General features: G+C 36.9%; 1 protein-coding gene across 2 annotated transcripts in view; it reads left to right on the forward strand.

Annotated features, from left to right (window-relative positions):
- The window catches only part of TMPRSS15 (transmembrane serine protease 15), a 131,497-nt gene that overhangs the window by 100,135 nt on the left and 3,843 nt on the right, over nt 1–27,519 (forward strand). For both annotated transcript variants that reach the window (XM_029214683.1, XM_029214684.1), the window contains 6 exons: nt 6,884–6,979; nt 10,842–10,891; nt 11,618–11,792; nt 21,487–21,668; nt 22,925–23,020; nt 26,206–26,345. In XM_029214683.1, coding sequence (XP_029070516.1) covers nt 6,884–6,979; nt 10,842–10,891; nt 11,618–11,792; nt 21,487–21,668; nt 22,925–23,020; nt 26,206–26,345 — 739 coding nt within the window. The remainder of the gene's footprint in view (nt 1–6,883; nt 6,980–10,841; nt 10,892–11,617; nt 11,793–21,486; nt 21,669–22,924; nt 23,021–26,205; nt 26,346–27,519) is intronic.

Consider the following 27,519-nt stretch of genomic DNA (forward strand, 5'->3'; position numbering starts at 1 on the left):
GGGTGGTGAGGGGTAAAATTCTTTTAAGTTAACCTGCCAAATAAATAGAGCATGATAATTTAATTTCCTGTGTAAGCACTACAGCAAATTTGTATGCACAATTTAGCACTAAAAATAGGTTCCTGGAAAGCTGAAAATAGAACCTGTGTTTCCTATTAGTTTAAGAAATTGGTAGAAAAATAATGTTCCTCTTCGTGACTATATTTTCTGTCAGTGTCCCCAAACTTTCAACTATGTGAGAAAAAGCCTTAACATAAAACAACAACAAAGATTAGATATAGGAATTAATAGAAAATATATAACTGCTACATTCAACTTTAAATGATTTCTTTTTATTTGCTAACTTGACACAAAAATAATTAATGTTTTTTGTTATTTTTAAATTTTAATTTACAAGTCCAACACCAAAGGAAATTTTAATTTTAGTCTTAGCTATGTCCCTAGGGTAGGATGAGTGAGGCAGTGAGCTGGTCAGGCAGGGGCGCTAGGGGTAGGGGGTGAAGAGAAATTTTATTTTACTTGGTTTAACTGACCTAGCTAAAAAGCTCATCATTTGCCAGAATTGCAATTTATAACTCTGATGGGTTTTTTTTCCTGTTTTAGAATTAGAAATGCATTAATTAAAAATAAGTAAAGAGAAAATAATAGCAAACTACTGTAACTGTGTAACTTGCTAAGATTCATCTTAGGCTTATTATCTAACAGGGTTGGGGAAAACACAGTGGCTAGGTAATTACATGTGCTATGGGCAAGGGCATGAAAGCAAGCGTACCACCATACCACTGATTTGTAATCCAGAAGCTAGATCAGCAGCTCCCAGACCTGGTGATGCATTACAGTCACCTGGTCATGGTCCCAGACATTCAGATTCAGGGTGGTCTATGTCAGTGGTTTTCAGTGTGTGATTTTAGAAGCACATTAATAACTGAATCACTTTGCTATACAGCAGAAATTAACACAACTTTGTAAATCAACTATACTTCAATAAAATGAATTTAAAAAAAAAAGCAAATTAGCAATATCTGCAACACCTGGGATGCATGTATACAGACGCATATTCTGGAACCGCCACCTCAGACCCACTCATCCGAAAGTCTAGAGCTGGGCAGAGCAATCTGTGTTTGAATAGCTCTTGGTGACTCTGCTGTTCACTGAAGCTTGAGAACCACTATCTAGGGTAGGTGTCCTTAACCTTCTTTTGCGTGTGTCGTGGGCATTTTTGGCAGTCTGGTGAAACTTGCCAACCTCTTCTTAAGTTCATATTTTTGCATAAAGTAAAATACACATAACTACAAAGGAAATTCATTACATTGAAAAAAATTATCAAAGTATTAAAAATACAGGGTGGCATTATATATTTCTTTATTAACATAGTAAATAAGATATACTGGTGATTCCAATGATTATTGTACTATCAGAAATGAGCATAAATGATATTTTTACAGTTATACAGTAACTGCAGTGTGATCTGAAGATATCTGCAATTTGTTTTAGTGGCAAAAGTATAGGTGTTTCTAATAGTATTGTGGTTAGTCACCTGAATTTGTATCAGAAGAAAAGGCTATATTTGAATTAGAGGTTAGTAAAAATAAAGATGTCACTATTTCTCCTCCAAATATAAGCCCCCTACAGGTTACCATGAACTACTAGGGCCTCCATAGAACCCAGGCTGGAATTTTGGCTAGAATGAGGCCCAGAGGTCTTGGTTCTTTAAAGAAGCCCCCGTGATTCTGATAAGTAGTCCTCTCATTTCAAAGGAACCCATGGAACTTCGTGTACTTGTTTCAGTGGAAAACATAGAAATTGTACAAAACATCTCCAAAGTTTGGCAGTTTGATTTCATCTGATGTTAAAAACAAAGTAAAAACAAACAAACAAACATTTGTTTCCTACCGCAACCAGGTTTAAATACCCTATGTGAGGGTCATCTCTGACTTAATCCAGGGGATTCCTCAACTTGTCATTCCAACACTAGCCTATTTTAACTTCTCTGGAAAACTTTTTCCCCCAGTAGATCAAAACAAAATTAGAGAGTTTAAAAAGACCACTATAAGTAGGACATAATTAAAAGGGAAAAAAAAAAAATCATGGATAAGTTTTCAACAAACACAGGTTGGTATTATTGCTTGCTTGGAAAAAAATCATTTCTGATTTATCCCACTAAGTATTTGAAAACATATTATTGGGAATTAAGGTACTCTTTTATGTGAAATATCACTTATTTTTATTAATACAATTTAAGGAGAAATCTCTTTGTCTTTAACTTTTATTTTGACTTACACTGAAACGGGTATTTTGTAACCCAGAGAGATTTATGTGGCCGGGAATTTACTGAGAATATAATTATACACATAAAGGTTAAGAAAATCTCTTTTGGTCAGTTGTGAATCATCTACCAATAAATTTTCTGCAACATAGTTGTTTAGTCTATAAAAGTCTGTTAACAGAGTTGGGGATTTTATTTGTTTGTTTTTGTTTTTTACTCAAAGGCTTTTTTTCCACTTAAAGTTTGTTACATAAAAACAACAAGATATTATGGTTTTCCCCAAACCAAAATATCATCACCATTCCCTTAAATCCTGTTGTTTGGGGAGGGGGAGGGAGGCTTCTATATTCTAAAATAGAAACAGATAAGGACAGGAGAAAATTATCATCCCTTGAATATATTCTCAACAGTTCAACTTTTCAGTTCTGAGATTTTGTTTCTAAAAATAAATGGTGACTTAATATATTGTTGCTAACCTTTTATTTTGCCAAGAATATTTTAAATATTGAATATATCTTTATCATCTCCATCATTTCTTAAAATAAGAAATAGTTTGTCGTAAACTTCTGCTGCTTATATTCTGCTTACTATGAATACAAACTGGAATAAATTGTGTTCAGTCTGAAAAAGGTGAGCTTGATTTGGAAGGATTTGAAATGCAGTTACTCTGTCTCCAATTAAATTCCAACTTTTAACATCCAGCACTGACACCTGGAAATATTTGTATGAACTGATGGCCTCTATACACCACTCTTAGGTTGCTGATACCAATATTTACAACAAAAAATCTAATTATGGGAGTACTTTAGAAGTTTTTTCCAAAAGAATGCTTTTTCCAGTTGTTCTGCATAACTCCAAACAATATATCTACACCATTAACTGCAGTCTTTTCTCATATAAAGTTTGAGGCTGCATATATAGAACACGATCTTAGAATACAAGCTTTATGTGTGTCATTTTTTCCACGTGTATACATAATCTCTATTTTTCTCAACCAGATAGTGAAAACATCACTATGGAACAGCACTTCAGAATCCCAGGGTAGCACATTTAGTGTTTACTAAATAGTCTATTCTTAAAGCTTTGCCTCTAGTCTTTCTTCTAGAATAGGCATGTGTTAAAATTTTAACTGCCAATCCTATCAGTGCAATGCCAGTGGTAGGTGTGTAATAAATAGATACTAGATTAAAAACTGATTTATAAATAATTTTTCAATATTTTTTCAATTTAATTTCGTTTTGAGTTTCCAGAGAAATTAATGCATCCCCTCAGGATCTGTCTTTAAAAAGACAGCTAAGCAATAGACTAAAAACAGCTAGAGATAATAGAAGGCTTAAATCCACAACTCCGATGTATATTTTTAATGAATTACTCTTCTAGGTGTCCCCCCACGTAGTCATGAGTGCTGTCAAATGACAAAACTAAAACAATTTAATAACGAGTTTGACGTCATTTATTCAAGAGTAAACAGCCCATAGATTGGGGGTACAGTGCCTCACAAGCAGTGGAGCACTATTCCTGAGGGATTTGGGACAACAGTGAGTTTTATGGAATATTAGAAGAGGCAATGAAGGTCAGGGATTTCCTTATAGGCATATAGGCTACCAGGTCCCATTTTCTAGGGTAAGGTGAGCTAGCTAAACCTGAGTTGGAAGATTGTGACTGGTGTTACATTTTCTTTCTACATTTCAGGAAGTGAAACACTTCCTGTAAGTGTAGGCTGACTTAGGATTAGATATGTGACGTGGGCCAGGCCCCTGGGTGACCACCATTTTGTGGGTCCTGATATATGAATTAACTTTATCAGTGGCTCAAACAGATTGCTTATAGTAAGATTACTATAGGTAACTAGAAGTCACTTTGGAAGCCAATGAGCAGACCCCTGAACAAGTAAAGAATTAGATATTTTATTTGACTATGACAGTGGTTTGCGACTAGGAAGCATCAGAATCACCTGGAAGGTTGGTTAAAAGACTCATCACTGGATCTTACCCCCAGAGTTTCAAAATTGTGGGTGGATCTGGGTTAGAGCTGGGCGATTTGCAACTAGCCCCTGGTGAGGCTAATGCTACTTATCTGGATTACACACCTGGAAAATCTTTCATCATCGAGAGTTGGGAACATAGAAAACTACCGAGAAGAATATACAACACATATAGGCATTCAGCAGAATAAGGATACTGAGAACATGAACCAAAAGCGGTAAAAGAAGACAGACATCTAAAAGGGAGATTGGAGAGTAACTAGGATCCACCAACTTGTCCCTACCAGTGAAGAGGTACACTAATCAACCAATTCCAATGATGTTTCTGGAGACTTCATGCAAAGTCAACACAACTAGAGCCTCTTCAAATTGGATAGACATTCCTTGATATTCTTAAAAGTCAAGATTAGTGTTGATGAATTGTACCAGAAGCTGTACCGATGGTAAAATTCAGTCGTCTAAAATCTCTTTTGATCCACATCCCATCTTCCCTAAATGTGTGAGTCCTTAACTAATAGATTCCTGCAGTGGTAAAGTCCTTCCTGATCTAGAGCATTCCTGACCTTCTACACCCTCTGCTGTCGTTTGAGATCTTTTTTTTTTTAACTGAAGTATAGTTAACTTACAATATTATATTAATTTCAGGTGTACAACATATTGGATATTTTTATAGATTACACACTGTCAGGGAGGGAGAAATTTTCCTCTACCCTTCTATAGCTTCTTCTGGCTGGTCTAAATTAAATTGATATGAGACAGATTAATAGGAAGTTTCTACCTTTTAATCTACCTCTTTGTCCCTCCTTCCACCCATTTCTCCTCTGGCAACCCCTGTTTGTTCTTTGTATCTGTGATTCTGTTTCTACTCTGTTATATTTGTTCACTTGTTTTGCTATTTAGAAAACATCCGGTATTTGTCTTTCTCTGTCTGACTTATTTTGCTTAACATAATGCCCTCCAGGTCCATCCATTTTGTCATAAATGACAAGATTTCATTCTTTTTTATGGCTGAGTAATATTCCAGCGTGTGTGTGTGTGTGTGTGTGTGTGTGTGTGTGTGCGTAGCACATCTTATTTATCCATTCATCTGTCGATGGGCACATAGGTTGCTTCCATATCTTGGCTATTGTAAATAATGCTGCTATGAACTTTGGGGTGCATGTATCTTTTCAGATTAGTGTTTTCCTTTTCTTTGCATGTCTTTATGCCTGTTTTGTTTTCTGAGCTATAAGAAAATATATTTTATATAAGTCCTTAAATAAGTTGTTTCTTCTTCCCACATGGAAGGAATATCTTAACCTTTAGCAATAATAGTAGCAACACTCATTTTCCCTTTGGTAAATCCATTTCAGGTTTTATTAAAGGAATGGTGATTGATTTGTGTGCTTGAGTTACATTTATCTGTTTATAAAATGAAAGTGCAAGATGATAAATTCTGGGACATTAAATACAAGCTCCATTGTTCCAGTTCTCTGTTCAGTGAATGAAAGGTATCAGACACTTTCAGTTTCTTTAAGGTGTTGTCTTACCAGAAAGAGAAAGGAAACACCCTCCACTTCAATCTTTTCCTCTTACTGATCATAACAGCCATGTGTTCCTTGGAAACTTCCTCTATGCACACAGACAGAAAAGGGTCAGCGTTGACTATAGCCTGGGAAAAACACTGGACCTTCTTTTGAAGAGGGAGTGGATGGGTCCTTCAAGATACTCCAAAAGATAGGAACCACATCATCTTCCTGCCAGCCCAGAGAAGATAGCAGGAATCAGGATGTTTCTAGCCTAAAGGTATATTTTTATATGAAGATTAAAATCTGGAATAAATAAAAGGCAAGAAAAAGATTAGAAAGTGAGAGGCTAAAAGTTTCCAGCTAAGCCTAGGGAAGAGTGGATAATTAAAAGAAATCTTCAGTGAAGGTTCACAGTTGACAGCATGGCTGTAACAGGTTTTCAGGGATAAGAAAGACCAGTAACTTAATGTCTTTTGTCACATGGAGGTGTCTTTTTATCCCATTCTGGTTCACCATTTGACACTTGGAGGTACAGGCTGCATACTCCCTCTTTTAGAGCAAAAACATAACTTCCGATTTTAAATTAGGGCTGTTAGGCTTTGAATTGAATGAAATATCAAGAACAAAGCAACAAAGGTAAACACTGAGGATCTCCTTTTTCTATGTTGTTCTTAGGCAACGTGCATTTTTTTAAAAGATGAACTACACTCAACAGGAAAAAAAAAGATTAATAAATTATGTTGCGGCAATTCTTTGAAGTTGTCATTATAATTGACCATTATAGAAATTGTTGGACAACATAGAAAAGTCAAATGAAACAAATCAGACACTCAAATGACATTTGCACTGATTTTAACTCTGTTAAATAACATATATGAGCAGGCAAACAAGAATAAGAGGTATTATGCAAAAATTAAAATTACATTTCATGTCATTATGAGTAATTCTTCTACTGAGTTGTACCATCTTTTAGACATCAAAACATTTGAAGCTTAATATTAAAATGTTAATCTCTTTGCCTGGAATTTCATAATTTATTTCAATGTCCACAGCATTAAATAACTAGAAGTTTCGTTTATGACTTTTTTGTTTGTGTTTTTGTTTTGTCTGCGTGCTTTTCCCTAGGAGTGGAAACTCATCCATGCCAATCTTTTCTACTGGACATGGACCGTTTGTACAACTAAACACAACACCTAATGGCAGCTTAATACTAACACCAAGGTGGGTCTCAAAATGTGTTCTTTGACTAGTTGTACATGGACAGGAAAGAAGGTGGATTTTGAAGTCAGTCCGATTTTAATACCAACATATATGCCACATAATCTTGAAAGTTATTTAATTTTTTTGTTATTCAGGTAATCTCAAACAGTATCTAATCGATCCTATCTGATAACGTTGCCTAATCCTCATATACATATAGTAACAGGGTCAAATGAAGTATTACAGTGTAATTAGAGAGCACACTGATAGAGATTCAGTAAGTTTTACTTCCACATTCTTTTTATCCATACTCTTGGATTTATAAACAAGTAAACCCCATACAAAGAAATTGTGAGAGTTGGAATAAATAGGTCCAATGTTGATCAGACTAAAAAGAGTGACACAATTAGTTATCATCAAAAGAGAAGAAAGGGATAAAAAAGTCATGGTATTCTTTTCTCTAGCAAATAGAACATGGTTATTAAGTGAAAGAGTACAGACTTTAAGTTGTGTCTGCATTTTCTCCTTTGCTCTTTACAATTAGGTTCACTTTTACAGCTTTTACTCATGTTTTAAAAAGCAGCATCCTTCCTGTATTCAAAGATCTGTTTTAGCTTAGATTATGTCATTTCTGCTGTTTGGGAATTAATGATAACTTCGGTTGAAATTGGCTTCTGAATTTTACAGTTCCATTAAAGGTCAGCTTGGATGGGAAGAAAGTAACTTCAAGAAGAAGCTGTAACAACAGACAAGGATTTAAGATATCATTGCTGGTGCATTAGCTTGAAGTTCTTTGTTTAATACACTTAATGGTGAAAAGTGAAATTATATAATCACTCAGCTCTTCATGAAAAGTTGCCACGTCTGTGAGCTCAACCAGTAAAACATTTGTTAAAGGAGTAGTTTTAGTACCAAAGTACTTTGCAGTTGAATATTTTATATGAATATTTTCAGGGCCTTGACTGATTTTATTAGTCTCATCGAGGGTGAAGCAAACCATCTGCAAGTGAGAAAGCGGTCTACTAGATTTCCTTTCTATAAAGCATGTCTAAATTTGCATTATCATTATAGATCTTGAACAGTGTGTATGCTGAGAATGTCTCTTATTTATATTTTATAGACATTTAAGAATCAGTTAGAAAAAAAGGAAAAAGTACAGAATATTTTATATTAATTATATGCATATTTAAAATAAGAACTAGTTTATTCCATGCTTATCAACAAAATGCCAGTATCATTATACATTGATGTCTTTATTGTATGTTCATGTTATTTGAAAGAGACACCATTTACACACAAAGATACTTGAAACTTTCATCACATCAATAACCCAGAACGTTCTTAATCTCTTCCTTAATTAGCCACCTTATACTGGGTTGACAGGAAATCAGACATATATGCACTTAGTATCTATGAATGTATTTATTTATTTATTGCAGAAATATATTTATTGCCCCATGAAATCTGGTGTTTTTGAAAACACCCTTTCACTAGTGGTCATAATAAAAAAATTAGGAAAGGAAGAGGATATCAAAGAAGATGATTCTTCCAACTATGAAGATCGACTTAGACCCCCATTTTTTTCTCCTATTATGAGGCATATGCATGACTAGACTACTATTTTCCCACCACTGAGAGAAGGCCATTCAACATGGTACCAGCTGCCCTGATATAACTGGAAATGTACAATTCATGCTGCTGCCAGTATTGGATTTCCCTTTCCTCCAATATTTTGTCTAGTAGTCCTAGATAACAACAAAAAAAAAATTTGACTTACTATATATTGATTGACAATATGTTCTAAGCATGGTGCTAGGTACAGGATATAGAGTGCTTATCAACAGTTTATTGAATGCCTGTCCTGTGACAGATGCTGTGGCAGAAACATTGCAATGTTACAGAGGTTATTTCTAGTCTCTGACTTAATTAGCATGGCTCCACTGTAAGGATGAGGAGAAAAGCCTGGTGTTGATAAGTGACTTGGACTCGTTCACAAAGCTGGAGGCAACATGAGATTCTAAGCCAGGTTTATCTGGCTTCAAAGCCCTCCACTTGCCATTCTACTGTGCTACCTCTGAACTCTCCAAGGCAGCATATCACTTTAAATAACAGTTCTGGAAACGAAAAAGAAAGAAAAAAGGCCACTTGTTGGGCATATATAGGGAGAGAAATCAGTTCATTTTGTCAACACAGTAGATACAAACCCATCCATTTGTATCCCAATATTGTCCCACTGGGCTGAAAGCAAGACACAGGATCATGGCATTGACTTTTTTCCCGTACAGAGGGCTGACCTAATTCTGACTCCAGGACTGAAGGCCAGGAAAGTTATTCTATTTTTCTCTAATCTCTATAACATACCTGGACAAATGTACTCACTGCTCACTCTGACCATAAGTGAAGCAACTTACTGCTGTATACTGAGACCCTACGTGTGTGTTTGTGTATGAAAATTTTGATTAACCAAAACACTTGAAGAATGAGGTGTTAAGCTCAGTTTAATTCTCTGTTAACCATTAAGTTAACCGAAAACTTTTCTGTGCTTGCTGAAAAGAAATTCATCCATTTTTTACAGACCACAGAGTCTTAAATATTGTTTAACACCTAAAAATGATGAACCATTTTGAATATGAGCTTTCATTGATGGATATTGTAGATGTAGAAAGTTTGAATGAAACTTGACAGTATGCTGGGGTACATCCTAAAAACGACTTCTCTCCTAACCATGGGTGGATAACAGAAGAAGCGTTAACTGAGACTTCTTCTTTGGGGAATTATGAATGCATATTGATTTATCTATATCTAGATAGATATACCTACATGCACATTGCTTATTAATAAAATGTATATTTACTTATAGTTCAATTGGCTATGTCTGCTATCGGGGATTTGACAGACAACATGAATGCATGTAATTTCAAGTAATCCTTATCATGTATGTTCCAGACACACTGAATTGTTTTATTGTACTTAATGATCTCATATGCATCTTGGGTCATGTTTTGTGTTTTTTGACTTGTTCTTCCCTAAAATTTCAAGCACCTAAAAATCATGCACAATAGGTGTTGTTAAATATGTAAATAGAAACCATTACAATTATATGTGTGTATGTGTGTGTTTTAAGGCAAACGATAGCTACAGTAGCTGCCATCAGGGAAAGGTGTGGTCAAGTACTTTAATTCCTTGTGTTATACTGACCTCTAGTGGTTAGTAAGTATCACACATTTAAAATTTTTTCTTTGTTTTAATTTTTCTTTAGAATTCTTGGCTTTGAAAAACGTTGGTATCCAAATATTTAAATGCGTAGTGAGTTTTTAATTATTTATGCCTGCACTTTATTTTATATTTACATGTCTGCCTCCCTTGAAAGCAGGACTCATGATTCATTCATCATTGAATTCCCTGAATAAAGTACACAGCCTCACACACAGTTTGGGGCCCTGAATAGTTGTCTCGTTAGCAATACTGAAGCATATTCTGTATTATAGAACGGTGAAATCCAAGGTTGGTTCACAGAAACTAACAGTAGCTACCGTTCATCAGGTATTCATTGTGTATAACGCACAATAATAATTCCATTACAAATATTTATTTACATCTCACAAAACTCCAATAAAGTACTATTGCCCCTGTTTTATGGATGTTAAAACCGAGTCTTGGGGATATTGAGCAACTTATCCAAAATCACATGAAGAGTCAGCAGTAGAGTTAAAGATACGAACTCAGCTTTATTTGACTTTGAGGATTTTGTGCTGTACATTTTATGTATGACACATTTAAAGGTCCATTTTACTAAAGAGAAAAAATAGGACAACTTACACTATGTTTTGCTTTAAAATGCTGTGTGCACCATTTTTGAAATACAATTGTTCTTCTATTGCAGTAAACAGTGCTTAGAGGAGTCACTGATTCTGTTACAATGTAACCATAAATGTAAGTAAATATTTCCTCCTGTTCTCCTTCAAGCCTTCAGTTTAAAATTCTGTTTATTTCTTTTTTTTAATTTATCCATACACCCAAAAGGATGTGCACAAAATTTCATTAATAGTAGATAACACAGACAGAGGTGGCAGAATTTTAAAAAGGCATTTTAAGAAGATATTAAAATTCACAAATTTCCATGTCCTTTGAAATCTTGAAAAAGATGATTTTTTTATGAGTCAATTTTAAATTTCCCTGTGATATGTGAAAATTTTTAAAATGTGCACTTAATACTTACGGGAGTACTGTAATGAAGCCTTGAAATTACACCATCCTGAGCTTCTCTGTGTAATAATACCTTCATCATTCAAGCTCCTGAGATTTACTCCAATGACAACAATGAAAACAGTCAACATGCCTGGATACAGTTCTCTCCAATATCACCCTGTAGGTCACTTTGAAACTTGAGTCTTCTCCTCCTGTTGTTGTGATCTACAGGGAGTGTCCATTGCAACACATCAGTGAGGAATCTCCATACATTATGAAGACTGTCTTTTGGTTTTACTGAAGATGGTGGCAGTAGCAATGGCATCAGTTTTTCCTATTCAGTCATCACAATCATTCTGTTTAGAGTCACTATGTCACCTAAAGTTATTTTGCAGTGATCCACTCAATTTTCATGACCAGAGGAAATCCACCAAAATTAACTAGAAGTTCTTTCTTCAATTATCTTAACAGCATGTGGAAAAAAACTGGTGGCTCAAGAAGTTAGCCCAAAGATCGTTGGAGGAAAAAATTCCCGAGAAGGAGCCTGGCCTTGGATTGTTGCTGTGTATTATAACGACCAGCTGCTCTGTGGGGCTTCTCTGGTCAGCAGGGACTGGCTGGTGTCGGCCGCCCACTGCGTGTATGGGTGAGTGCGATGTCACAGCTGGCCCTTCCCCAACGAGGTGACCCCAGCAGACACTAGGCATCCCATTTCAGGCAGCCTCCCCAAACCCTCCCAGCAGGGAAATGTTCCTGCTGTTTATAACATTATAAACTTTCCAATCATTTTCCCATTAAAATCACGTATAAAAATAGAGAAAGTATAATTAAAATTTATTCTTCATTAGACCCTTGGATCAAGTATTATGGTTCATACATACATAAAAATTGAAATTTCCACCTATTTACAAGGTAAGCATTTTTTAAGGTATAAAATTAGTTTTCACTATATAAATTGTGCTGGTTATCAGCCAATTAGGACAATATTTATTGTCAGCAAAGTGTCAATGTCAAAAAAAGCATGTATAGATAGCCTTCAAGTTACAAATTAAAAAGTGTGCCCTTTGAAATTCACGTGTAAGCACTTTGCTCTGAATTAGCATAAAAATGTTTCCTTAGTTCTCAAGTCAGATCTGTTTTGATGCTAACTGTAACTAAAACTTAGAACTAATATCAACCATGTCGAATTCTTTTTTTGCTATGACAAAATACATGCTGAATTTTAGAATTTATCTTCTCCCTCTAGAGCAGCCATTCTTAAAGCAGTGCCACAGGAGAAAAGAGAGTGGGTGGAAGGGCCTGGAAATAAACATCAATATTCCTGGGCCCAAGAACATGTTAATTTCTTCTTCTGCCTGAAAGAGGGCACCTCTTTAGGTAATTGTACTCCAACACTTCTGAATTAAGTTAGAAAAAAATGTAACTTCCTCCTAAAGAGTCATAAGCCCTAACAAGGGTGATTTCCTGCCCCAAGAGACTTCCAGGGAATGACCTTACCTGTGAGGATTAGAATGAGCCTCTGGAGTTCAGAATCTCTGAGAGAAGTGTGTGTGCTCAGAAAGGAGGATGCAGCCTTAGTTAATCAGGATAAAAGACTAACTCCGTACAAACACAGGCATTGAAAGTTCTCGGATGGATGGAGACAAACCATCAGCTACAGGAGGCTATCAAAATTATTGGGGAGATAGGGAGGGCCAGGGAGAAGGCGTATTAAAGGACTGAGCCTACGCAGAAATACCCATCATACAAGAGTGACAGTAAACTCAAACTCATAAGGCTGGGAACCTGGAAATGAGGACCCTCAGCTACATCCCAGCTTGGCCAATTACCTGCGCTCCAGAAGGACTGTCCAAGGCACTGCCCATCTACATCTAAAGCTGTCTGAGTCTGTGCATTACACCCCCATCTGGGTGACTAAACTATAGCCTCTTCCATATCTAAACTACATCTTCTTAACTTTGCTGCCTCTTGATAATTATATTTTAATCTGTTTTCAGCCATATCATAACAAATGTCTACAGCAGCCAACTTTCCCACCCCCTGCTAAACATGACTTCAACCTTTACCTATACATACTCTATGCCTTAGGTGTGCCACAGGTGGGTAACCTATATCCTAACTGTGTTACAAGTAAAAGGTATCTTTAGCTAGAAATTCAGTGTTTCCGGCTGCATCATAGGTAGGCCTTAGTAAGACAGCCACCTCCTGTATTAACCTCAGATTTTGTAAATTCGTCCATTTGACGTTCTTGCAGAACATATGCTTTCTAAAAGTCAACCAGGCTTGCAGTGATATTAGTGACTTCTTTCAATTAGCTACCTTACAGATGTACTTACTATAGGTCAATTATACCAATAACATCTTTTCAAACCGTAAATATATGAGGGAAATAGAAAAGCAGTTTCATCTAATATAAACACATGTTCAGTCATATAGGACATAAAATGTCTTTTCACACAGTTTCAGTTTGAACAAAAGCAAACAAACATAAGCTGTAACAGAATTGTGATGAAAAACTTTTGTTCACCAACCTTGCATTTTACTTTTCTTAGCCACTCAGTGGTATTATTTCTTATTTTTCCGGTTACCAGGAGTTTTCTTGCTTTTTTCTTTATGTCTCTAACCACGAAAGTTTCTGATATTATTTCAAATAGTTTTATCCAAAAAATATTCTTACCAGTATGCTAATACTGAGTCTTATTTGTCTTTTTAAAACTCTACTTATACAGTAAAAAGCTTAATTTCCTAATAAAAAGAAGAACCCAGATCAAGAAACTTATTGAAACCATACTACACAAATGATCTGACCCCAAAGTAAATCTGCTCCAGGAGTTTTCACCTGTGTGTAGTTAAATGGTCTAATCGGACAGTTCGCTGTCTGCATTCAGATTGTCCACACTCTCTTTCCCACCCCTCAGCCTCAGTATTCCTGGATGTCACTAAACTTCCCTGTGCCTGTTCTGTTTCTCTACTACTGACTTGTCTTCTTTTCCAACCTTAAAAGAGATATTTGTGAAGTTTTAAGAAATATTTGCTGTGATTTAAAGACAAGGTTGACTTCAAACCAGAGAATATTTTGATCCAACTTATGCTACTGACTTTGTGTGACTTAGTATCTGTGGGTTTCAGGATCCTCATCTGTAGGGTGTCCACAGGATATCTACCTCCTAGGGTGATTGTCAGGACAAAATTAAGATGCTGCAATGCTTTTGCGTACTGTGAATTATAGAAATGTGCAATAAAATTTTTATTGTTTCCTGCTCAGGAAAGGTCTGTGAAAGAAGACTCTAAGTCTTACCCACGAGACATTCAGCACACTTATTTTCTAAACTTTTTATATTGATATAATTTCAAACATGCACAGAAAGTGCAAATAACAGTACAGAGAATTCCTGCGTACCTTCACCGAGATTCACCAGTTGTTTACATTTTATGCTATGAAAACTTTCTTATCATTCTTTAATTCCCTCCAATTTGGAGAAATATTTATTTTCTGAATCATTTGATAGTAGGTTAGACATTGTGCCTCTTTACCCTGTTTTTTATTTTTACTAAGAACAAGGATATTTTCCTACATAATCACAGAAAATCATGGAAATTTAACATTAAGTCAATACAATTATCTAATCTAATTATCTAATACAGTATGTATTCACTTTTGTCAATTGTCCCAAATATGCCCTTTATAACATTTGTAGTTTGTTTGTATGTTTTCCACCCGAGAACCAATTTAGGATAACGCACTGCATTTATTTGCTATGCCTCTTTCATCTTTAATCTAGAATAGACTTTCCATCAGCCTTACTGTCTTTGTCTTTCTCATGCTTTCTTTCTTGTCTTTGTTATTTTTCTTAATACAAGCAAGTTATTTTATAGCAAATCAAAGAGTGAAATGAAAGGACAATCACAAGTGTGTGGATAGTCCTGGCTGGGAGTCAAGTGAAGAAAGGAGCTCAAAGGTGATTCCTTAAATTTCTAGAAATAATCCACCAGGTCAAATAATGCTGAGGATTATTTGGCTTACTCCTGGTTCCCTGTACTTCTCTTTTTTTATGCTTAAACAAATAAATGCACTTTATTTTAAAAACGTGCTTCTACTTAATGAAATAAAAATACTCACATGTATGACAATCTTGTCCCTACTCAGAATAAAGACTAATAATTGAACACATCCTCCCTGTCTACCCTTCTTTCACAATACAACTGCCTTTTACACACTTTGCTTTTTTGCTTTTGAGTTTCTTTATGGACTCATGGGCCTTCATTAACAGCGTATTTTATTAACTAGGATAATTATTATGATTATTATATGATGCCCAAATTGTTAAAGCTAGCTAGTGTTATCCCATTTAATGTGGCTCCTTTATTCTTTAAAAATTACCTCTGATATTCTTGAAAATTTTCTTGCTCTCTGACAACACCATCACATTTCAGGGGCATTCTAATTTTCACTTGCCTTTAAAAAAAGGAGTTGGCTATTCTCTCAGGAATCCTTTCCCATTCATTGGAGAATGATTAATAGAGACCAAAAGCTCTGTGCTGTGGGTAAACATTGGGACTGGCGGTAAGCAAACTTGCTGAGGTTGCTTTATGCCACCATTAGTAATGGTAGAACATAAAAAAATTTCAATTTATAGTATCGGGTCCCATTGATCTTTTTTTTTCCTTTCAGCATATTATGTTGCTCTATCATAATTATCTTACCACATTTACTTCCCACCACAATGAAAATTCCATGTACAAATGGACAGTCTTACGCTCAGAGTAGTGAAGTTATTTACAACCCGGCACAGAGCAACATAGAACGGGGCAGCGCTAGTTCATCCCATCCAGTGCAACATCTGTGGAGCATCTACTGTGTGCCAAGGAGTATGTTAGGCTTTGAGGCTACAGAAGTCAGGATCATGTCTTCCTGTTTCCTATCAAACTGTACCTTTCTTCCCCTTGCTACTGAGAAAAACACTCTGGTCAGAGCAGGCAAAGGTGAAATGTAGCAGAAATTCAGCCAATTTTCTCTACCTAAAGGTAAGCTATTTCTGCCATCTTTAGCCTCAGATGAATTGGGGTCTGCCTATCCCATGGGATTATGTCCTGTTCCTATCCCCACCTGTCTTCTGTCTTATAGCTTCTCCTTGCTTTTTTGGAATGTAGATGCTTTGAAACAAGAATATCTTGAAATATAATTAAGTCCCTTTTCTTCATCTGCAATGATTTCTCGGAAGGCTTTCTTCCCCCATTTCTTGGCTTTGGGTGAATGGAAAAGCTAGAAGGATTTTATATTGCTCAGTATCCCAACAGTGATTACAAAGTATGGATTCTTGGGTCCCACGCCAACCTTCCAAATTAGAATCTCCAGAGCTAGAAACTAGGAATCTGAATTTTTAGCAAATTTCTCAGTTGCTTCATAAAATTTAAGTACCATTGGCTATGACTTCTGTATTCTCAAGTCTTTGTCCTCAGAAAAAGAAGCTCAGAGACAGGACACCGGGGAGGAGATTTCACCCTACCCCTTCTCCCTGGACAGGTCAAAGTGGGCAGGGGAGTCCCAAGGGACAGTGGAAGTGGGTGCTGTCAGAGCATCTGAAATTATCATTATGTCCAACTTGGCCAAAGTACTGATTCCTCTGACCTGGAAAAGGGAAAGTGAGAAGACCTTTGATAATCAAACAGGGCCTCTTTAGCACATAATGCCCTCCTGGCCCAGCACCTGGAGAGTTAAGGAGCTGCCACCAATCAGTAGGAGCAGAGACATCCTCCCCTACCTGAGCCCAGGTAACCAACGGCAGCGGGAATGTCTCCCTCTCCTGCCTCCCAACCTGCCCCTCATGTTCTCAGTCCCTCCCACAGAACCTGCCCGTAGCTATATGAGGCTCCCCAGTATCCTGGTGCAAGGGAAGCCTCTAAAATCAGACCGTCCCACATAAAGTCTCTGCCCTGCCATTTTATTTTATTTATTTATTTATTTATTTATTTATTTTGGAATCATGACTTTATTTTATTTTGAATGTGTATTTCGTACCAGTATAGACTATAAAGCTTACATACAAAGACATCCCACGAAGAGTGAGCACCCCAGTGCCAGATTTCCATCTCCAATTCCCCATTCAAAGGCCCAGCTGGAAGGGAGGAAGCTTTCCCAGACTGGTGGAGTATGGCAGAAGCCCCCAGACCCAGGCCGAAGAGGGCCTACAGGCCCCAAACACGCCACTCAGACCATTTAAAGAAAATGTCTACAATTGATGGAATAACCTTAACCAAATATCAGTCGTGCTCAAACACAGAGAGGCCTTCTCTGTCCCTCCGTAAAATACACACAACTCATTTGTCACCACTGGGAGTGCTGGTGCTCCAGTTTTCTACTTTGAAAGATGGAAATTAAAGGAAAGAATTAAGTTTATTCTCGCTTTCCTAAACAAACTATATTTTAGGAAACCTTATAAATATAATCGATGGGGAAAAGCTTTTATATAGTGTTTTCTTTTCTTTCTATTTTTTTTAACATCTTTATTGGCATATGATTGCCTTACAATGGTGTGTTAGTTTCTGCTTTATAAAAAAGTGCATCAGTTATACATATACATATATCCTCATATCTCCTCCCTCTTGCGCCTCCCTCCCACCCTCTCTATCCCACACCTCTAGGTGGTCACAAAGCACCGAGCTGATCTCCCTGTGCTATGTGGCTACTTCCCACTAGCTATCTATTTTACATTTGGTAGTGCATATATGTCCATGCCACTCTCTCACTTCATCCCAGCTTACTTTCCCCCTCCCCGTTTCCTCAAGTCCATTCTCTACATTTGTGTCTTTATTTCCATCCTGCCTCTAGGTTCTTCAGAACCTTTTTTTTTTTTTTTTAGATTCCATATATATGTGTTAGCATATGGTATTTGTTTTTCTCTTTCTGACTTACTTCACTCTGTATGACAGAATCTAGGTCAATCCACCTCACTACAAATAACTCAATGTCATTCCTTTTTATGACTGAGTAATATTCCATTGTACTTATGTGCCACATCTTTATCCATTCATCTGTCAGTGGATATTTAGGTTGCTTCCATGACCTGGCTATTGTAAATAGTGCTGCAATGAACATTGTGGTACATGTCTCTTTTTGAATTATGGTTTTCTCAGGGTATATGCCCAGTAGTGGGATTGCTAGGTCATATGGTAGGTTTATTTTTAGTTTTTTAAGGAACCTCCATACTTTTCACAGGCTGCAGGTTTGTAGTTCCTGTTATTTTTGGTGTCTGCCCCCTATGGATGAGGTTGGTTCAATGTCTTGTGTAGGCTTCCTGGTGGGGAGGGACTCATGCCTGTGTTCTGGGGGTTGGGGCTGGATTTTGTCCTTCTGGTGGGCAGGGCCATGTCCGGTGGTGTGTTTTTGGTGGACTTAATATGACTTTAGGCAGCTTCTCTGCTAATGGGTGGGGTTGTGTTCCTCTCTTATTAGTTGTTTGGCATAGGGCATCCAGCACTGGAGCTTGCTGGCCGTTGGGTGGAGCTGGGTCTTAGTGCTGAGATGGAGATCTCTGGGAGAGCTCTCACTGATTAATATTAAGTGGGGCTGGAAGGTCTCTTGTGGCCCAATATCCTGGCCTCAGTTCTCCCACCTCAGAGGCTCAGGCCTAACAGTAGGCTGGAGCACCAAGACCCTTCCAGCTACATGGCTCACAAGGAAAAGAAGAACAAAACAAACAAACAGATAGAACCTCAAAACAAATGGTAAAAGCAAAAGTAAACAGATGAAGTCACACAAAGAAACATACACACACACAGTCATAAAAAGAAACAAACAAAACACAACAACCAAGAAAACAGACAGAACCCTAGGACAAATGGTAAAGCAAACCTAAATAGACAGAATCATACAAAGAAACATGCACACACGCAGTGATTAAAAACAAACAAACAAACAAACAAAAATACAGACAGACAGGACCGTAGGACAAATGGTAAAAGCAAACCTAAATAGACAGAATCACACAAAGAAACATAGACAAACACTCACAAAAAGAAAAAAAAAAGGAAGAGAGCAACCAAACCAATAAACAAATCCACCAATGATAACAAGCACTAAAAACTAAACTAAGATAAATATAAGACCAAAAACAAATCAGACACAGAAAGCAAACCCCAAGTCTGCAGTTGTTCCCAAAGTCCACCACCTCAATTTTGGGAACATTTGTTGTCTATTCAGGTATTCCTCAGATACAGAGTTTATCAAGTTGATTGCAGGGATTTAATCGGCTTCTCCTGAGGCTGCACAGAGAGATTTCCCTTTCTCTTCTTTGTTTGCACAGCTCCTGGGGTTCAGCTTTGGTTTTGACCCCAACTCTGCATGTAGGCCACCCTCAGGCCTATGTTCCCTGCCCAGACAGGAGGGGGTTAAAGCAGCAGCTGAATAGGTGGTCTTGCTCATTCCGGTCAGGGAGAGGGAGGGGTACAGCAGTCATAATTGGAATGCGGGGCGAGCCTGAGGTGGCAGAGGCTGGCCTGACGTTGCACCAGCTTGAGGTGTGCCATGTGTTCTCCCGGGAAAGTTGCCCCTGGATCACGGGACACTGGGAGTGGTGGGCTGCACAGGCTCCCAGGGTGGTGTGGGTAGTGACCTGTGCTTGCACACAGGATTCTTGGTGGCAGCGGTGGCAGCGTTAGTGGTCTGTGCCCATCTGTGGGGTCCAAGATGATAGCCGCAGCTCACACCCATCTCTGGAGCTCACTTAGGTGGTGCTCTGCCTTCTGTGAGCACACAGAACAGAAATTCCCTCTCCTTGTGCACCCTGAAACAACCGTCTCTTCCCTCTCCAGCAGGTCCAGACTTTTTCCTAGGCTCCCTCCCGGCTAGCTGTGGCGCACTAGCCCCCTTTAGGCTGTCTTCACGCAGCCAACCCTAGTCCTCTCCCTGGGGTCTGACCTCCAAAGCCCGAGCCTCAGCTCCTAGCCCCTACCCACGCCAGCGGGTGAGCAGACAAGCGTCTCAGGCTGGTGAGTGCTGGTCGGCACCAATCCTCTCTACCCTACAATTTTAAACTGTTAGCACCCAGTTTGTTCTAATAGTAAAATCCATAGAACTGTGTTAAAGGTGAAATGAGATGATGCAAAGTGTTTGGCACTACACTTGGCACAAAATAGCTTCTCCATAAATGGGAGTTGTTTTACTGCTATAAAACACTTAGTAAGTTTCCTCAGATTTTAAGGCAGTGTGGTTATTAGCAGGTGCTTACTGGATGCTTGGGCATTCATCGGCTTTACTGAAGACTGCTACTTGATCAAACATAATCCTTTAGGAAATATAACAATGTAATGAATAGATAGATAAAAAGATAAACAGATGGACTTGAAATAACTTCATGTTCTTTATATATTTATATATTTGTAGGTGACTTGTATTTTAACATTTGAAATACCATGTTAAACTAGGCATTTGCAACTATTGAGAATTAAATCACTAGCTCTGCTCTAATTGCAGTTATTGAATTTTGACTTCATTGTGAATATGGCTCAGTTGGCTTAATTCCAGCTGTTCACTGGTAATTTCTTGGCATGAAGATGTTGCAGGCCAGCAGCACATTTAGGAGTCCCTGTACACTTTCAGATTCTAATATGCTCTCCAATTTAATCTGCCTATAACACAAATGTTATCTTTTACCAGTATACTATCAGTGGTCAACATTGTGCATGAAAAATTATTCGAGCTCATTATGTGTGGAAATTACTCAAGCTCATGTATTAGCTTATAAACATCATAATAGGTTTTACTGCTTATGTGAACTCTGTGTGAATTCAGTAACCTCCTAAACAGGAGATGCTGCTGAACCTCCTTCCATTGTTACCATAGCTACTGTGGTGGCTGAGGGAAACCCTGCACAAAGATGCAATCTCCACACTCAAATATGATCTAAAGCAGCGTTTCTCAAACCTGGCTATGCATTACCATCAACATGGAGATTTAACTGAAAAATGAATTTTTAAAATGCCCCTCTCCATCCCAGACTCATTAAACCAGAGATGGAGAAGGGGGAGCAGGTAACAGCATTATTTAAAAGCATTCCAGGTGATTCTAATGGGAAATGGAAGTTGAGAACCACAATCTAGAACCAGAGATTAAGAGATGACTTAAGAGAAGTTATAGAGATTAGCACAAATTAAGGCTTCCTCTATGATCCGATCAGAAAAAATTGAAATTAAGGAAATATTTTTAAAGAAGAATTCTTCAAAGAAATTCAAGAATATTTGAGGATGGGAACACATAATTCTGAAATACCTACTGCGAAGATCTCTAGAAACTAACTGTGGTGGATGGAGTGTTTCTTATTCTTCTTTTTCTTAAACTTAAGGAGAAATTTAGAGCCATCTAAGTGGAAAGCAGTCCTAGGCCTGCATATGACATCGAATCTGACTTCTCCTCAAATAGAAACTCGGTTGATAGACCAAATTGTCATAAATCCACACTACAATAAACGGAGAAAGGACAGTGACATTGCCATGATGCATCTTGAATCGAAAGTGAATTACACAGGTAAGAGAAATCAGTTTTAGTCATCCTATCTGCCCAAATTAAGTCAAAATTAGATTTGAAATATCAGTACCAGTGCATTAATAGTCCATAAAAGTTGGATAATTTGTTATAGAAATCACTATAATTTAAATGGAATTGGGGAATGTAGAGAAACACATTAAATTACCTTCATCACAGTGCTTAAATCCAACTTTCTAGAAAATTGAACAGTAAAATACAACTCTAAGAGCCCTCTATATCAGTAAACTCCAAGGAGCAGCCCAGAGATAATAGGTCATGCTCTATTGTGTGCCGCCTTTGTTTCTCATGGGAAAGAAAGATAGGTCCATCTGCCACAAAGGCCGGAGTAGGACAAAGTGAGAGACAAGCATATGTTCAAAGAGCGAAGTGAGTAAGAATGGTCATTCATAAAGGAGATTCAATAATAGTAATAAAATGGCAGATGGAGGACTTCCTCCAAATACCTAGATAAGGTGCAAGAAATCACCTGAGGGAGTGAACTTTATCCTGAAGGGCTCTGCTCAGCTCCAACCTTTACACTGAAGACTTTCCCAGTGTCCAGTCAGGAGAGAGTGCGTCCCTGTGCTTCTCTGGAATTCTGTCTCCGCATGCATGAGAGCACTTAACAAAAGATTGCTGCAGTTCATTGTATTAGCCCCATCCTTTTACTCACTTTTGTGTCTGCCTTGGGTTTTACATGTCATGGATGTTGAATGAATGTTAGGAGGCTTGCAAACTGTTGGAGAAAGGCTGAAAAAGTCAGCCACCAATGCTAATGCCTCCGTAAGTACCTTATAAAACAATCGCCTAAAAGCTTTTTGAATGTGTAGGTAATTGGGGAAAATAAAAAAAACCCTCAGAACATTTGCCCCACTTTCTCTTAACTGACCCTGAAAAAAACAGTCTTACCAAGATTTTCATAGAACTGGAACCACATTCTATTAAGTACTGTGATTATTTAAAAATCAAATGTAAATGACTAATTCCAGAACTAGGATGTTGTATACATAATAACAGAGTCATAGAGACAATGGAGAAGATCCTAAAAGGCCATCAGTGGTACCTAATCCACTGTCAAAGAAGTGCTTCTCTGAAATGCTTCTTTCCCCTAAGATTGATGTCTAAAAAATGTCCAGGCAGGATAAAATGAAAATACAAGGCTTTCTTTAGATGAAATGTTGAAAATGATTGATTTTTAAAACTTTTGGAAATGAGTGTGTGTCTGTTCTTGTTTTTCTTTTCTTTCATGTTCACAGATTATATACAACCTATTTGTTTACCCGAAGAAAAGCAAGTTTTTCCTCCTGGAAGAATTTGTTCTATTGCTGGCTGGGGAACACTTGTATATCAAGGTAAATTATCAGACTCAATAGAAAATGCCTATTAGTAAAAAGCATGCTATATTGCTCTATCCTGTGAATATTTTCAACATTTTAAAAAACTCTTATACTATAACAATTTTCTGCAATATCTCTTAAAAGCTGTCTGGCTTATATTCATATGTTGCATATTTGTATAGTTAAATTTTTTTCCAAATTGCATGGAGCATATTATAAAACTATAATTCTTATTAGAGGGAAATTCAAGCATTCCCTAAACTCAATATCTAATTTTAGTATTATAAACTCTCTGATGAAAATATATACCTATTGAAATAAATATAACCAAAGGCTACAAAAATGTATTTTTATAAAGCATATGGATAAAGTCTCATCAAAAGCCAAGATATTAACTGTCACATTTTCCAAATCAATAAAACTATTTGTATTTATGATATAAATGTTTCACACTCACATTCCCTAAGATGAGAAAGAAATCAGTTTCAACATGCTAATTCTGCCTACTGACAAGAAGACTCAGATATGGCATGAATCTTACATTGAAGTCTATAAATTAATAAACCAATGACTCACCAGCATTATTTAATAGCATGTTTTCCAAACAAAGAATATCGAATTATGTCGTACACCTGAAAATAATATAATGTTGTATGCCAATGATACCTCGATAAAATTTTTTCCAATGTCCTTGCAATATTTCATCAACTCTAAGATGTACATTTTTTCACATTAAACTATGTAAAATAAAAAAATGCCACAGTTAAATTGGAAAATTTATTTTCTTTCTTCATGGCAAATAAAGCATATCTTACAATGGAAAAAAATAACACTTTTTTTTTTTCTTTTTTAAAAAAGCATTCTAGTACTTCAAACCCTCTAAACGTAACTGCAAGGTTCACTGGTTTCAAAATTCCTGATAGGAGTTACTCCATCTAGGCTAGAGTTTGACCACTCACTAATAGTTAAGCAAAAAGGAACAGCAGTATTGTTGGGTGGAAAAACCTGGTCTCTAGAGTTACAACAGGTCATATCCATGATATTTAAAAATCCTAATTGCATTTAAGATGAAAAGGCACAAAATCTTGTGGAGCGGTGCTTGTCCCAGAAGCAAAGGATTCACAGCTAAAATATCCTTACTTCTTGTAAAAGGGAGCATAAAATCTAAGTCAAACCCTTGCCTGACAATTCTGACAAAGGTTCTCCACTGCAATTACGTTATGTTGTTGAAATGCTTCATTTCCGCTGCCCATAAAGTATGTTGAAGTCAAAGTCTGTGTATTATTGTATTTCCTCCACTTGAAAAATGTCATGACTTATTAAATTTGAAATCTAAAGAGTAAAAGTGATTCTTAGATATTTTCTCTATCAGACTTCAAGCTAAAAGACATTTATGACCACAATGTACTCTTCAAAAGCAAATTATCTACTAACAAAATTTAAGACTCTTTATTCCATAGGAAATTATTATTGTTTTAAGAGTTGAGTAAACTTGCTCACATTTGCTTATTGTTACTAAAGATATGCATTTAATTGACTTAGGAAAAGTCTCTAGGAGTGGTATGGAGACAAGAAAAAAATCTGCATCTGAGATCAATTTCATTTAGGAATAAACAGATTACTTTTAAATACTTCTTGGGTGTGGCAATTTTAACAAATTTTATGAACTTTTTCCTAGGGTTTCCAACTATTTCTAAAACCCCAGTTTTTCCCCTTTGAGTATATTACACTAGTTAATTTTTTAAGATCATGAACATGTTGCTTACTAAGAGAGAAAGGAGTATTATTTGATTAAATTAAGGCAACTAGTAAACTTAAATAACTTTACTGACATTTTTATGTGGGCTTTTTGGTATGAATATGTATATTTTCAATTATCCTCATGGTAACTCATGTTGACAAATATCAAAGGTAAGAACACTGCTCAAATTTCTTTCTACCAAAAAGTTTTATCATATATCCAAACAATTTTTTCTTCCTTGACAAGCAGCAAAATTTTCTTTAATTTTTATTCTAAAACTAATTCTACCAGCCCATCCTCAATCTTCATAGAACAAATGACCGTGAGATGCTGAAAGTTCTCCCCCATCTTAACCTCTCTAAATCACTTTTTAAAATTAAAGTTCATTGTCAAACTTGAAAAGTCATCCAGCCTCTGAAGTCACTGGCACCAGCTGGTAATCACCTCCCAACTTCACGCTGTCATACTGGTACTTTGAAATTGACCACGTTTGGAGTGTTTACAACAGGCAAATTGGCAGACAATACACAGTGGGGCTTTGTTTTTATTTCTTGAAAAATCGGTTATTAAACATTTACCAACACACCACTGATTACACATACATTGCTTTACACCTATGTGCGCGTGCGCGTTTCTTATCTTTTTAGTGTGGTGATGAAACTTAGCTAGAAATGAGGGCACATACATTTTTGCAACAACATTGGCTGTCAAATGTACTAGCTTATTTTCAACTTTCTGCCTTTGTTGAGAAAGCAAATGGAATTGCTAATTATTAGAAAGTGCTTATCATGTACCTTTTCTGGGTGCACTAGACACCTGTTTTTTTCACATCCCTCTTGGGATTAGTATTTCGGTAAACAGAGATTCATGCTTCCAGTAGATGAGTCATTTTGTGAAAAGCATGGAAGTATACTCTGCTACTAAATGCCTCCTTTCTCTTTCCCTGCACGTGGATGACAAGCTGATTGCCCTGAGACCAGGGCACAGTTCTTCTGAGCTTCGTCTCCTGTTCAGTACGCACCTGTTTGCTCATACAGCCCCACGAAGGAGCTGAATGCCATTATAGGGGAGCACCTCTTCAGGTGCCAAATGAAAAGCACTGCTGGATTTCTGAGACTTTGCTGATTTCCATGAATGAAACTTTTTGTGTTGGCGGGCTTTTTTCCCCCATAAGCAATGCTGTAACCATTTGAAATTACTGAAAATACCTAAAGACCGTCTAGTCCAACCCACCATCCCTGCTAGCCCTTGGGAACTAAAGTAGTGTTTTACTGTTACCCACTTGGCAAAATCTGCAGATGGGCTTTATTATGTGCTTTTAGCATTTAGTTCCATTATGTATACACACAGTACTCAGTAATGAGAGTGAACTATTGAAATAAAAAGACTGATGGTGGCTCCTTCGATGATGATCACTTCTGACTTCTGACTGGCTGGCTGCATTATCCATTTTGAACAGGTCCTCCTGCAGACATACTGCAAGAAGCTGATGTTCCCCTTCTATCAAATGAGAAATGCCAACAAGACATGCCAGAGTATAACATTACAGAAAATATGGTGTGTGCAGGCTACGAAGAAGGAGGTGTAGATTCTTGTCAGGTAAATATGTAAAACTGCTCACCCAATATTTCCAGAAAGCATTGCTACATGATGAGTTCATCACTCAACAATGATTAGGGAGTGCAGAAATCATCAGGGTCTTAATTTCATTTCCTCATTTACAAAACTGTGGCTTTTCAGTTTTACTTGTGGCTTATTTGCATAGTACTCCTGGGTGGACCTGAGCATTAGAAACAGAACTAATTTTTATCAACAAAGGTTACAAATCAGATGTCTTTAGAGACTAGGCATAACATGTGGATGTGTCTGACTGCCAGGAAAAATATGCAGTAGTGGGCCTGGGGGTGAGCTGAAGAGTATGTACCTTAGCTAGAATCATTTATTTTCAAATTTCAAATTCTTTAAAACCCTATTCAAACAAATCAAAGAAAAACAGGTCTGTGGGCCAAATTGGCCTGTACTCCTCTAATTCTCAACCCTGATTTAGAGTCTAGTCCAGGTGTCCAGTGACCCAGAATAATTTCTGCATGAAAACGAACCTAGAGAGCCTGCAATATGTTTGAAGTATCACTAGCTTTCTTTTTTACAGAATAAAAATTGATTTATTTAAAAAACAAATACTTTGAGAATAACATTAAAATAAGTAAATAGAAGCCCTAATAAGTTGGCATCCAGTGTCCTAATGAGGTTTTCAATTGGAAATTTTTAGAGAGGTGTGATTTTTTGCTCATTCTTTTGACTTGTGTGACTTTCAAAGAAAACTCTTAGCCACAAACTAACCCTCATGGAAGATAAAAACATGTTTTTATTTTTTTTGAATTTTATTTTTTATACAGCTGGTTCTTATTAGTTATCTATTTTATACATATTAGTGTGTATATCTCAATCCCACTCTCCCAATTCATCACACCACCACCACCCCTGCCACTTTCCCCCCTTGGTGTCCATACGTTTGTTCTCTACATCTGTGTCTCTATTTCCACCTAGAAATAATGTAGCCATCTATCAGGTCCATGAAATCTATATACATTCAACAAATAAAAAGTAAATTCTGCTAGATTTTAGATTTATAATTAAATTTTAGGTGCAGTATGGACTAGCCATGAAAGCATGGATTCTGTGCTCAAACTACTTTTTTGACCCTTGCTTTAACGCTTACCAGTGAGTCTGGGCAAGTCACTTAGGTATTATTGAGAGGTTTAAAAGAGATAAC

Source organism: Monodon monoceros, unplaced genomic scaffold (assembly GCF_005190385.1).
Source record: "Monodon monoceros isolate NGI ecotype Baffin Bay Population unplaced genomic scaffold, NGI_Narwhal_1 Super_Scaffold_11, whole genome shotgun sequence".
Classification (NCBI taxonomy): Eukaryota; Metazoa; Chordata; class Mammalia; order Artiodactyla; family Monodontidae; genus Monodon; species Monodon monoceros.